Raw genomic sequence first — 15,090 nt, forward strand, 5'->3', positions numbered from 1 at the left:
CTAGAACCTATAAAGCTACTTAGCTATAGCCTCATTTTACTATGCAGTAGTATTATCATATGTCCACCATAAATGAAGCCATTAATGAAACTATTTGTTTTTTAATTTAAAAGAAAATATTAAATAGTTATATAGATTTGGACCCATCTAGATCCTGTACTATTAGGTACAACTGCCACAAATGTCTATCTAACAAGCAAAAATGCATTGATGTTTGATTGTTGTCGATGTAGGTTATGCCCTGCCCTCAAAATAATTGGCAACATTTTCTTCAGAGAAAAAGAAAAAAGAGAAGTAAAAAATTACATTATTGTCTTTTTGTTCAGAGAAGTGAAACCTTCAGACTAAACTATCAGAACCACCAAGAGACACAATGTGAACCTGTCTGTCCTCAAACAGCTCTGTCTGTCTGTCTGTCTGTCTGTCTGTCTGTCTGTCTGTCTGTCTGTCTGTCTGTTTACAGGAAGGTTTGGTCAGTCCAACATGGTGGACCCGGGCGGCTGAGGACAGGACACACACACAGTTATGGTTCAACTCTCTGTTAGAAAGGCCCATGAAAAGGGAGTAGATTTGGGGAGGGACCACCCAGATATTAAGACCGCTACCAATGGCAACAAAGACATCGGTTAGAAGTACAGAATGAGGATTTGAAACAAGACAAATGGTGTAAGCTACTGTACTGTTGGCTAAAAAAATACTAGTGCGGAATGTGCTGTCCATCGCCGATACATGATTCAATTGGCACAACCCAAGAGTTCATGAGTTATTCCTGAAGTGTAAAGATTGCTAAATGCAAACGGAAAAAGGAGGAATAAACTTGCACATTTCTAGGAAGAATGGAGCAATAGGCCCCATAGAGGGGTGTGTGTGTGTGTGTGTGTGTGTGTGTGTGTGTGTGTGTGTGTGTGTGTGTGTGTGTGTGTGTGTGTGTGTGTGTGTGTGTGTGTGTGTGTGTGTGTGTGTGTGTGTGTGTGTGTGTGTGTAGTGAGTAAGCGAGAGAGGGTTGACATTATGAAACTTCATGGTTATAACCTTGGAGAAAGACGAAAGATTAGGTGGTGTGTGTGCGTGTGTGTGTGCTTTTGTTATGAGCCAACAATAAGCCATACCTCCTCATGGGAGCTTAATCCATCAGAAAAGTGAACAGTAGTTTACACAGTGCATTCACACAGGACTTCAACTAATGATTGTGTTTATAAGCTAATATCCTGTTGAGTTATTCTTCATTCTGTCATTGAGTCAATACAAAGTCAGGAAGTGGTTAAATCCCAAAAATGTCTTCATAATCCTTGTTTTATCTTAACGACAGAAGAATGTTTAAATTATAATCATATAATAGAAGAGAAAAAAGTTGGATTCCATATTTGAGGCCTGGGGAAGTAGATTAATTTGACTTTTTGTTAAACTAAATTAAAATAAAATGCTTGAAACTAGAGACATATATTTTTTTTAACCTTTTTTTAAACCAGGAAAGTCCCATTGAAAAATAAAAACCTCTTTATCGATATCGGGTGCTACTACTACTGCCATATTTAACTTATTGTAGATCAAACTGAAACCATATTAAATCAGGACTTTGGCCAAATAGAGCAACAGCAAATAAACTAAACATTAACTTTGCAATAAATGAAAATGTCTAACAATGTTCACTGCACAAACTCACTCAACAGCCTTCCAATGAGTCAGATATGAGGCAACAGAGCAACGAGCCAGTCACTATCAGTCATATCCGAAGCCTTGATTACTCAATGACCAACACACTGTCTAAATCAAAACACATATTAACACACCTTTAACTCCCACAGTCCACTACAGTATGTGGCATTCACACAACCACAACTACAGTTTGGTTTATATATTGTGTAAATTTCTGTTGAGTCAAGAGTTCGAAATGTTACTTGATAACTCTACAACCCTACAACTCCTCTTTCTCAAGAATACATTTTTTCTTCTCTTTCTCAAGAAATGCATTCCCTAAACATGGAACCCAGATCACCACTGTAAACTTCACTGGTTGTAGTAGATTTATTCTATGTGTACAAATGCTGTCAATATCTCAATGTATTTAAGAATGTTAAACAAAAGTTCTCTGCACTTGATTACTGTATTTATAAGTTAAAATTAAAGATAAAATGTATAAAAGGTATGAGTGTGCTACAAGAAAATACATGTTTCACTTTAAAAAAAAATGTTGTTTGGTGCTGGACATATTTACTGTAGAACTACTGTTGCAATGAACAGTCACTGTAGTTTACATTGAGAATAAGTTTCTTAGTTTTTAAGGCTAAAATGTGATAAAAACGATAACTTTGTCTTTGATGTATCTTGTAGCCATTTAAAAAGCTATTTTAATCCCCACTGGTATTTCCTTGTGATAATTCCAGTTTAGTCTAAATAAACGTGTAAACTATACAGTATATATCTCATGTGAAACAGTAGAAGTGGAGTAGAGTGTTATATTACGTAACGTGTTTTATCACAATGCAAGTGCAGGTTGCTGAGTTACAATGGACACAATGAGGACGTGAAAGGCGGGTGTGTCTGTATGGGACCCGATAATGGAAACAACGGAAACAATACCTGTGAGATGTGCTGCTGTGTGTGTGTTGCTCTCTGTGTGTGTGTGTGTGAGTGTGCGTGCGTGCGTGTGTTAATGATGATGACTGTAGTAATGTCACTCTAGACACAGACAAGCCTCTTCACCTCTGCAACTGTGGAAAATCCCTAAATCCCTTTAAACGCTCCCACTCACGCACAAAAAACAAAGACACACACACACACACACACACCAGGATAGCCTAAACACATCACACGATGAGTCAGATAATGTTGAAAACCACCACACACACTTTAACATAATGATCAACAGATCCAAACACATTGGCTGTTTAAAGTTGTGACTTTGTGTAAGTTCGGTGCCCGATTGGTGCTTCATCTTTAACAGTAGTCAAATTAAACTAGCCGATGACACATAGGACGATGGTCTATTTGACACGCAAGTCTGTTTTTCTGTCACTTTATACCATCATTATGTGTAAACCTGCCATTATGTAGGCTGTGGTGGTGTGGTGAGTGAGTGTGTGAGGAATGCTATTTGCTGCAATAACAGTTTCAAGTTATTTTTGAACACATTACACCTAGCATTACTCAGCAGAAGAGAGCCTACGTTGCTTTAAGTTAAAAGTACATTTAAAGTAATGTTTTGCAAATGAGATTTGAATAGGAAACATCTCAAGGAGGTTAATATGTAACTATTGCTCAAATAAAATATCATAAAATAGCACAAAGATGACCAGAACATATTCAAATAGTCCTGTCAAGCAAGCTAGACTTTGGTGGAGAATGGACATCTATTAGTGACATTACGGTTTCAGTGATTGGAACGGTCAAAGGGGTCAAGAGTGAGCCCCTACCGTAGTATCACAAATAGATGTGCATCAAAATTGCCAGCATGGGCACATCCCGGACGGACGTGTATAAATATTTATAAAACACAGAAAGCGACTATAAGTATGACATTTCTGCATTGTTGGTTTTCCTGCTATGTTATGCTGATTATCTGCTAAAGAAATCAGTCAAATTAGGCCAATATTTTAGTTATTTTTTAAGATTTATTTTTTTGCATTTTTATGCTTTATTGACAGTGCAGAGAGACCGAGGTGAAATGGGGCAGAGAGGGGAGTGACATGCAGAGAACGACCGCGGGTGGGAATCGAACCCGGGTCTGCTGCTGGGCCCGGCCCGGGGGGGGACGCCCTACCAACTGAGCTAAGGGCGCCCCCAATATTAAGGTTTACTTCCAATTTATACCATGTTAAATTAGAATGGAACCATTGCCCACACACTAAATTCCCACCTTAACCTTCAAACTAGAACCACAATCAATAACTGTCACCAAAAACTTCCCTCCTTGAAATATAAACCTGCGGAAGCCTCCCGAGGGGGGTGGTCTTCCCGACACACTTTCTGTGAACCTGCTGCCATGTCGTTTATCATCATTTGGGACCCTCACTTTCTCCTTTAGACATCAAAGAGCCCACCACACACACACACACACACACACACTTTAAAGTGCGCTGTGGTTAGGCGATAATGGCGGCCCCGGGAGAGAACAGCCGGTCTTAAAAACTGTTCCCATATGAGGTACTCGCTAAAGAGCTGGTGGTGTGTGTGACACATTAGCTCACACACAGTGCAGACAGACACACACACGCTACATTACTGATCATATAAACATGGGAAGGAAGGCCTGGACGTTTTCCTAGATGCAGATTAAAGTAATTAAAGCATTTACAGCAGTCAGTGGAATAAATATTTCTTCTATATTCTTTTATCTTAAAACAGCTTTTACTTAAAACTATAGCGCGTAACTTTTTCATTAGAATGAATGTCGGTTACATTCAAGCCATTGCCAAACGAGTTGACACAAAGTTGATGAAGCCTATCAGTTCAACAAAACTCTCTCTGTATTTCTCAGTATGGCAGCGTTTACAAACTGGAGCAGGAGCTCAGAAAAATCCCAAGAAGAGCCCAAGAAATGATTCAGTTGTTGATTCTACTGCTAAGAAAAAAACCTGGGCGTACAGCAGAAGGTATAAAATCCATGCGTGATCACTGAAGGCTTACCTCATGTAGATGCGCTTACAGTGTTGTTGTTGTTACACTGAGAATTCCTTATAGGGGCTACAGAAGTTACGCACTATAGCTTTATGAATATATAATGTGTCCTAGTGGTGAAATGTAATTAACAAAGTCAGCTACACCTGACATCTGGTGCCCTTTGGCCCTGTTATGAGGCTACAGGTGGTCAGTTTGTCCACAGAGAGAGAGTGAAAAAATAAAAAAGAGAGAGAGAGAGAGAGAGAGAGAGAGAGAGAGAGAGAGAAAGAGAGAGAGAGAGGGGGGTAACATACAGTCAGTGGGGGAAGGAGTAGAATAGTTTTAGGAACCCTCGACCACCTGTTCAGAGTGTTTGGACTACAGTAGTGAGTCTGTGTAAAGCAGCTGGTGTCGTAGTTCATCACTGTCAACAAGCTTCATCAGCAGCACACAGGCACACGAGAACCACTGGGTAATAATATAGACAATTACTGTAGTGCTGAAAGAAATGGCTACTGCCTTCATGGACAATTAATATGTCTGACTATCGTTTAGTCTATATCAGGAAGTGGTGAAAAAAATACCCACCATGATTTGTATTGTAAGTTTTGTTTGAGAGTCGAAAACCCAAAAGTGTTTTGTTTTCAGTTACATAAAACAGATTTTTCCCAATTGAGAAGCCGACCGTAAAAGTAAATATTTGGCATTTGAGCTTGAGAAATAACTTCTTAATTTACTAGAAACGATGATAAGAAAATGAAAAAAAAACAGGTTTGTCATGAGTCAAATGCATAAAGTATAGAACAATTGAATTCTACATTAAAATCATCATATCAGATGCAGACCAATTGTTGCAAAGCCTTGCACATGCTGTATCTTGAATGCATCCTTATAGATCTCTTTCCAACTTTCACTTTTCTACCACGCACACACAGTCCTGAGAAACACCTCATATCCTCCATGACGCAGGTGGGAACTTTCAAAGGCAGATTTATCTTATTATAAACACAGCCCACTGCCCTTAGAGGAGGGGTGTGTGTACGTGTGTGTGCGCGCGTGTATTTCCAGGCATAAAATAAAAGCACTCTGTTTGAAGAGATAGCGAGGGCCGCGCAGTTAAGAACAATTCCACTTATGTTTCCTTTGGGGAAGGGGAGTCTCATAAAAAAGGTTTATGTAACCTGCAGACAATCTAGAGACTGGGCTACACACACACACACACACACACACACACACACACACACACACACACACACACACACACACACACACACACACACACACACACACACACACACACACACACACACACACACACACACACACACACACACACACACACACACACACACACACACACACACACACACACACACACACACACACACACACAGCTATCTTTGTGTGCAAAGTTATGAGGTAAACATTTCGCATTAACTCTTTACTCTGGAGTTTATTTTGTGGCTTTATTAAAGCTTGAGAAGCAGCAAGGGACCAGTAAGGTGTATAGCTGAAAAAGTGTTTTGGAATTTAAAACAATTTAATGTTTCAAGCAAAGGCAACTTAATTTTACAAGGAGAAGTTAAGTTGACTTAACTTTAGTTGCAAAATGTATGTCTTACGTTCACAAATTGTAGTTCATACAAATACTAAACTAGCTTGGTTCTACATAATATGTCTTTGATGCAAAAAAAAGTTGCCTTCATTTTTTTGAGCAGGTTAAATCAAGCCTGATATTTTTATCAGTGCAAGGAGCAACCGGTCGATCAAGTTTCTTGCAGAACAATCAGCAATGCACACACACACCACGTACAAACATGAAAGAGAAAGAGATGTGTAACTCTAACTCCTGTGTTTAGGGTTGGCAACTTGGCTCTGTAGTGTTGTGGGTCTAAACACTTCAAAAAGGTTGCAGGAAAGCACCTAACACACACACACACACACACACACACACACACACACACACACACACACACACACACACACACACACACACACACACACACACACACACACACACACACACACACACACACACACACACACACACAGCTAGCTCAAGTCCAAGTCCCTCACATGACGCTCCATGTGCCAGACGACCAACCTGAGGCCTCATGCTGCTGGGGAAACAGAGGAAGATACAATCACAAGCTTAAGACTAGCTCTTGTGAAATCATATTTTTGCTCATATCGTTATAAACAAAGTGATGGATGTGGTGAGACCTCTGCATTATGAAACTATATAATGCGAGTCATGTTTGTTGTCAAAATCGGTAAAGGCTCTGTAAACTGGTATGTAAACAAAGGGGGCCACCATAGCTAGCATCATGCCTGTTTACAGAGCCTGGGCTGTGTATCATCAACACTGGATATGTTTTCAACATACACACAGTACAGACAAGCAGTGGATCATGAGGAGATATTCACAGATTCTGACAAATGTATTTGAATTTTGAAAACAACCATTCTCCAGAATCGCTGACTCCACTTTAAAGACTGAATCATTAGCCTTGTAGCGCTAATGGGTGTTCATACACAGCCTAGACTCTGTAAACTGGTATGTAAACAAAGGGTATGTTAACAACAACAAAGCTTTGGGCCTTGTTGAGAGAACCGGACAGAGAAGCGAGAACAACGAGGAAGTGACACACAATGGAGGAGGAACCAGGATGGAGAGATGGAGGAAGGAAATCTAGAGAGAAAGAGAGAGAGAATGTGAGAAAAGACAGATCTGGATTCACGTGTCCAAAGGGCAAAAACACCACGCAGGGTTTAACAAAGATAAGACAATGTTGGTGTGCCTCTTCTGCATGACTAAAGTTCCTTTGATATAGCTCCAGAAAAAATTAAGAGACCACTCCAAATGTTCAGTGTCTCTCGTTTTACTATTTAAAGGCATATGTTTGAGTAAAATGAACATTTTGGTTTTATAATATAAACTACTGACAACATTTCTACCCAATTCCAATACATTTTTTGACATTCAGAGCATTTTCAATAAGTTAAGTAGAAATGAAGATTTAAGAAAAATCCAGACTGGTCTCTTAATTTTTTCCGGAGCTGTATATTTAACTAATCATTTAGTGTCTGTTCTGAAGATATGATAGGTTCCTCCAATTTGGTTTATCAGCTCTCCGTAATAGCTCTGAGCAAAGTCCATCAAAGTTGATCCTGATTCCTATAGCAAAAATGATTTGTTAGGATCACTCGACTGATATTAACCAATTTCAATATTCAATTTCTCTATTTCTAAGTCCCTGATTATTTGTATGAATCAGTTTCATATGGGATGTGGACCTGCAAGAACACACACCTTTTCCTACAAAGTCTGAACAATTTTGGTTATGTATTACAGTATATGGATTTTTTCACTGGTTTGAAGCAGGAGGCACTTGTTTGGAACATGGTGTTGACACAAATTGAGTTTCTGGAGTGTTAGGAAATGTAAATTGCACCATAGAAACACTTTATTTTTCCAGTTCACATGTAAATGAACGGACAAGTTTGCTGTAGCTGGCCCACATATTAAACCGGTGTTACAGTTGTTTACTGAGTGTGAGAGAAAAAGAGAGAGAATGAAACAGAGGGAGCGATAAGATGTGTATCTGTCTATAACTCCAGCCAGTCAGTCAGTCTGTCTATCCGTTGCCCTTGGAGATAAAAAGCATACGGTACTTTTCCCAGATAAGGACGCTGTAGAGAATGACCTCACTTTACTGTGTGGCCGGTTGCTTTAAAAAAGAAATTACCAACAAAGTAAATTAACTAAAGTACTCAATTTAAGGTACATTTTTGGAATATTTGTAATGTACTTAAGTGTATGCTTTATTTAGAAACTTACGACTGAGCGATGATTAAGAATATGTCCTTTTATAACTTAATTGGGTCAAAATGTGTGTCACTTCACTTCTTAATTTGATCCCCTTGTCTTGTGGGAATGTTAATCCTTTGCTAGCAAAACGGAAACTTTGTACTTTTGAATTCTTGAGTATTTTTAAAAGCAAATTACTCAGCTACTTTAACTTGAGTAAAAATGTAACTGGGCAACTTTCACTAGTGGAGTAATAATTGACCAGGGGTATCTATCCTTTGACTTAAGTAGTTGAGTACTAAGTCCACAATGACCACAATGGAAATGACCACAGAATGAACTGGGCAGATGGACTGGTCAAACTGGCTGTGTTAAATGCCTGTGAATGGGTCTAAAAACAAACAGATGAAGATAGGTGAACACACACCATGGGGAGGGCTGTAGGGCTGTAGGGCTGTAGGGCGTGGTATAATGTGCAGAGGCAGATTGCACCATCAATCTAACAACCCTATGACTGGTGCTAAGAACAACAAACACTGTTGCATTACTAACTATGATCTCATGGCAGGTGACTTCATTTAATTTGAAAGGCAAACAACACAGGCTGCACTTGCATCTATTTTAAGGTGAGACGCTGCAGGTAAAAAGGGAAACGTGTTAACTTATTACTTCTTTAAAAAACGTATTTAACTAAGTTACTTCTGCATGTTTTTAAGAATAGAATGTACCAACAATGGATCAGACAATTATATAATATATATCATATGAAGGAATCTGTATTAACTTTCAGAATAGTGCTAAGAATGATTATGAAAAGTTACATTGATGTAAGAAGAAGTTGAGTGTTTCAGTTCAGAGTATTGAAAACAAATTAATGTTGAGAATATGGTTTAGTTAGTTAAATAAACACCTAAATGTACCTTTTTATTTATTATATTAGTATGAAAGAAGACATGTTATGGAAGCAAACTGGCCGAAATATCTCTAAATTGCAGTGCATGTAAAAAACTAAGTGTTTGCCTGCAGCGTGTCGCTTTAACCTGGAACACATGGGAACCTTTTTTTTGTGTTCACTGGAACAGGACATGACCACTTCCTTTTCCAGATTGCCACACACACACACACACACACACACACACACACACACACACACACACACACACACACACACACACACACACACACACACACACACACACACACACACACACACACACACACACACACACACACACACACACACACACACACACACACACACACACACACACACACACACACACACACACACACACACACACACACACACACACACACACACACACACACACACACACACACACACACCAAAGTTCCTCTCATGAGTGTGTGACACGGCGATTATGAACATTAATGCCATCGTGTAATGCAACAGATTAAATCATAAGCTGATTTAAAAGGCGGAGAATTCAGCATTTAAGAGTCAGTGGTTTGACTGATGTAATATTTATGGAAAGAACTGACAAAGTCACGGGGGGTAAGGCTTTGTGAAATACACCAGAACTCAACATTTTATAGACTGTGTATATTTAAGCTTCTTATAGTATCTACATGTATTTAATCAAATGCAGCCTAATAGCTCTCGAATGTTAAACTTTCATATACAAATTCTGCATTAATAAAACACATTAAATCACAAGTTCTCTAATGAAAACAAATGTAAAAAAGACTAATGAAATGTTTTGCTGCAACATTGCCATAAACGTCAGGAATATGATTAATAATACAGTGAGTGTACAGTCTGTTAGGGCCATTTCAATTGAAGATTAGCTGCTTTAGCTGTCCAGTGTGTGTGTGTGTGTGTGTGTGTGTGTATGTGTGTGTGTCCGGGCGAGGGGGTTGGGATTACCCCTCAGGCATTTTTGTTCATGCTTGACACACAGACCCACTGGTCAGTGTGACATTTTGCAACAGAAACACCATTCACACACTGAAAAGGTGGACGAGTGAGTGGGGGTTACTACGACAGAGAGAGTGTGTGTGTGTGTGATATGGAGTTAAATCCTCTATCCAGCCAGACTGCAGACTACATCTCTACATCCCTGTCAGACCACAAGAGTGTGTGTGTGTGTGTGTGTGTGTGTGTGTGTGTGTGTGTGTGTGTGTGTGTGTGTGTGTGTGTGTGTGTGTGTGTGTGTGTGTGTGTGTGTGTGTGTGTGTGTGTGTGTGTGTGTGTGTGTGTGTGTGTGCGTGCGTGCATGCGTGAGACCATGCAGAATATGTCTGTCTGTCTGTTTGTCCTCTGTCGACTTAATGAGAAATGCCCACAGCTATTAGAGTCCAACTGAAATCACATTAAATCATCCCTCCTCATAAAATAATGTGATCCTGTTGTTTAAATGTTGCCAGGACAACAGTGTAAACAAGCTGGTCCTGCAGCCTCAAGTAAAAGGAATACATTGTTCTAGTTATTGGTCTTTAGGGATAGTTTCACACTCGATAGTACACTTCTAGATCGCTTCCTTGATTTTGCACCATAGGCGAAAATGATGCATTGCATTGTTCACCAGGTAGCCTATCGATTCCACTGGTTCGAATCAGTTGATGAAGTGAACCAAAATGTAAACAGTTAGAATGTCAAGTTAGAATGTCAAACTCTTCACTCATTGGTCAGATGTGTCTTGGGAGGCGGGACTTTGAGCATAATTACTTCCTGAACTACTCTATTATACCGATGCTCAGACGGTAAACAATCATAAATAGACTTCTCTCCTCACAATGACCTTCTCCCTGTCCGGTAGAGAACCAGTCATTTCACACAGCAGTGACTGTGCCACACATTTTTTCCCAAAGGACACGTCCCTTCTCCAGCTGTAATTACAGTTGGCATTTTGGTAAACCAGAAAGAAACCACCATGCAGCAGCAGCCATGCAGACCAGAGCCATGCCATTTCTACCCAACATTTAAAGCTGTTATATAGGCGACAATGTGTATGTTAGAGGAATGAGGAACTGTGTTAAAGGGCAGATATTGAGAAGTGAAGGGTCATGCATTGCTGCAGAACCTGCAAGCGACCCATGTTTCTCACACACACACACACACACACACACACACACACACACACACACACACACACACACACACACACACACACACACACACACACACACACACACACACACACACACACACACACACACACACACACACACACACACACACACACACACACTAATGTACTTCTATCTCTGTGAGGACACTCATTGACATAATGCATTCCATAGCCCCATAAACTCACCATCAAAACTAAATTACTAATTCCAACCCTCACACACTAACCTGAACCTAATTCATACCTGAACCTTATAACCTAGTTTCCTCACTTCTACGGACTAAAACTAAAATGGATCTCACAGAAGTATTTGTACGAATACACACACACACACACGCTTGTTTGTTGGCCATTAATTTCAATGCAATTCACACAGGCACACTTGCTTGCTGGTGGCTGTCCATAAATTTCAATGATGACGTCCAATGTACACACACACACACACACACACACACACACACACACACACACACACACACACACACACTAAGTAGGCAGGGAAGAAGAATAGCTCAATTCTGTTACAGTATGCTGAGATTTTGTACATGTGGAACAAGCCAGCTGTGTTTGAAAGACTGTCTGCGTGGATGAGTGCGAGCGAGAGCCACTTGAAGACCATAACAGGCCAGTGTTTAGTCAAGGACCTGATGGGGACTGGTGCATGTGGTGACCTCATTTTTAGAGTTCCAGACATGATAAAGCTGAATGTGTTTTGGTTTTAACTCAATCCAACGCTCACTCAGTCAAGACCTAATTCTCTCAATGTTATCTGGAGGTAAACAAATTTAAAATCTAGGTTGGAATGCACCTTTTAATTGAGGGTTGTTGAAATTCTGGGTTGGGGCTGAAATGTATCACAAGGTTGGGCTCATGTGAGGTAATAACCACTGGCCCGCTAACCACAAGCCTCCTGTCTTCTGTGTGTTAAGGTTTTTTGTTGTTTATTGTATTGTACTACATTTTGGGACCTCAATAACTGATATAATATGCAAGAGAGGGGGGCACTAGCACGACTTGTGAAATGCTAAGTAGGCTAAACCTGTCAAACCCGTCAAAACAGGATTAAAGCCCCAGACTGGTTTTTGTAATGCTAATATTCCTGAATTTAGCTCCTTCCTCCTGCTCCACTTGCCAAACAATTCTGTCGAGATAATTTTTCTTAGCTCAGGCACACCACTGTCAGGGAGTAAAAATAAAAAAATAACAACTTTGCGAATGTTTTAGATGTCGTGCTAAAATTCGGCACAACAAATAATCTTCAAAATAAAAAGCTGCTCCTTTTGTTGGGAATTGAATTTGGTTGAAGTAGCAAGAGACAACAGGTGAACCAATTCTAAAAATGTTGATTTAATTCAAATTACTGCGTTTTATTTAATCTGGATCAATGCCGACATCAAGTAGGACTAATAAACAATCACACATTACTTTTTGTTACCTTATATTTCATATGGGCTTTTCATAGTAAACAAATTAATATTGATTTCACGTATTTTTGAATGGAGTTTGGTGCAACGCCCCCAACCCGACTCACACAACGGACCCACGTTTCGTGTCTACCATACAAATCCTTATCTAACACTTTACATGGAGGGTTATGTTGAAAGAAGCAGATATTGGTTCTTGTTTTTACCTTGTTCACGATGACTTTTCCGTTAGGTTTTTTGAAGAAAGACGTCCTGGCCGTGAAAAAGTACTCTTCGGAGTCTTCCTCCAAACTGCTGTAGCCACTGCTCATCGTGCTATTCCACGTCATTTGCAGCGAAAACTCCCTCGATTCAAACTCGTCCACATTTAAAACCAGCGTTTAAAAAGAATTCTTAACACGTATACGCTTGAAAATTAAACTCCAAACGAACCAGGTCTGTTTAGTGGTCGCATTAGTGTCTGTTTGCTTAGTTTAAGGCGTATTTCCTCCTTCAAATCCGCTTAACGTCCCTCCAACCGTCAACCGTCAAACACACACTGACTTTACTCGCCAACCGGCATTCCCAAACCCCGTTTAAAAGTTCCCACCATACGAAAAGACAACGTGGCAGTCAGGTGACACCAAAAAAATAACGTCCACACACTGATATCAAAAGCTAAAACGAATAAAATCCCACTGAAAATATCCTCTTTAACCGTCGCCTGCTGTGTGTGAATCCCACACGCTGTTGAATGTAACTGATCCAACTTTTCCTGTGACAGCCGGAGCTACAGTAAGGCCCCGCCCACTACGAGCCAGTTACCACGGCTAAACCAATCACGTCTCAGACTGTAAGTGACGACACGCCCAAATCAACTCGACAGCCAATCAGCACTCTGATTGCCAATTTGATAAGATAAGGTTGATTTTGCGGATGATAAAAATTAAAAAATAAATGGTCCTAGAAATATTTCTTGTCTGGTCTTGTACATAAATGAATATATATAATTATTTATTTTCTTCTGATATTCCCTTTTTCTTGCAAATATTAGAGTCTGATTTTATATTTTATGTATATAATATCTATATAAAGTGCAAACTTGCTATTGTTTCAAAAAAGATTGTGTGTGTGCGTGTGTTCTAATTTTCAAATGTATTGCATTGCTCTGTAAACTGCACTATTCTTAAAAGGGTAAAAAATCTAAAAATTGACCAGCACTTGAAAAAACTGTTGTTTTTGCCTGTGGTGGTTTGTTTCGTGTCCTGTCCCTAAAACGTCCTCTCTTTCCAAACACATTTCCTGGATGACCCTGAGAAGAGGCCTCAGGCAAATTGATGCTTTCAAGTCCATTTTTACCAGTGTTTGCATGTAATTCGACACCAAACTCAACTCCCTAAAACACAAGTATCCAGATAGAAACCAAGAGAAGACACATATTATCACAATAACAGGATGATAAGGGCCCCAAAAGTGTGAATGCAAGGGCTATACATCTCTTTATTTAAGATGTATTGTCGGGGTCATGCAAATGTTTGCTCCGGACAATTGAAGGACACTTAGGATAGGCTACAATCAGCCAAACCCAAATGAATAGTCTCAACATGGTGTGGTTTGGTTTTACCAGAAGGGTTTTATTGGTTTTGGTGCAGAGATGCAGTTAACCTTTAACTGAAAGAGAAAACTAAACTGTTGTGGCAACTGGCTAGACATAGGCTACTGTAATGTATTATTGTGTTTTTAGACCAATGCAAGTTTTGAATGGCAATAGTTGCGTTGAAGTTAATACTAAATATGTTGTGCAAATAATTTGACTACTTTCATGCAAAATCATTTGTTGTAAAATTTTGCATTTTCTCCCAAATCTTGAGGGTAGAGTCAAAGGCAGGTTATAAAACAACTTGCGTTTTATAGCTAAAAACTGCTCAACACTATAGTATATGAGTACTGTATATTCCTACAAGTTACAATGAAGGAACCGATAAAAAACAACATTTATTTATATTAATGTGTTACAGAATTCTTGTCTGTAATAGCTTTAATTCTTAAAACCTTGACTTGCAGTACAGACTAATGTTCCAGTGATACAGAAGCGTTTTTCTTCCCAATATGTTTCTAATAAGGTTTAATAAGACTTTCTCCAGTATTCTGGCGTCATGCAGTATAGGCTACATCACAAATAAAA

The 15,090-nt window shown here is 39.4% G+C and overlaps 1 protein-coding gene across 1 annotated transcript in view; it reads right to left on the bottom strand.

Moving 5' to 3' along the window:
- The window catches only part of rassf3 (Ras association domain family member 3), a 29,278-nt gene extending 15,674 nt beyond the window's left edge, over positions 1–13,604 (bottom strand). The window contains exon 1 of the mRNA XM_080051090.1: positions 13,133–13,604. Within this exon, the coding sequence (XP_079907216.1) occupies positions 13,133–13,255 (123 nt within the window). The 5' untranslated portion in view covers positions 13,256–13,604. The remainder of the gene's footprint in view (positions 1–13,132) is intronic.
- Between the last annotated feature and the right edge of the window lie 1,486 nt (positions 13,605–15,090).

Source organism: Ammodytes marinus (assembly GCF_949987685.1).
Source record: "Ammodytes marinus genome assembly, chromosome: 22".
NCBI lineage: Eukaryota > Metazoa > Chordata > Actinopteri > Uranoscopiformes > Ammodytidae > Ammodytes > Ammodytes marinus.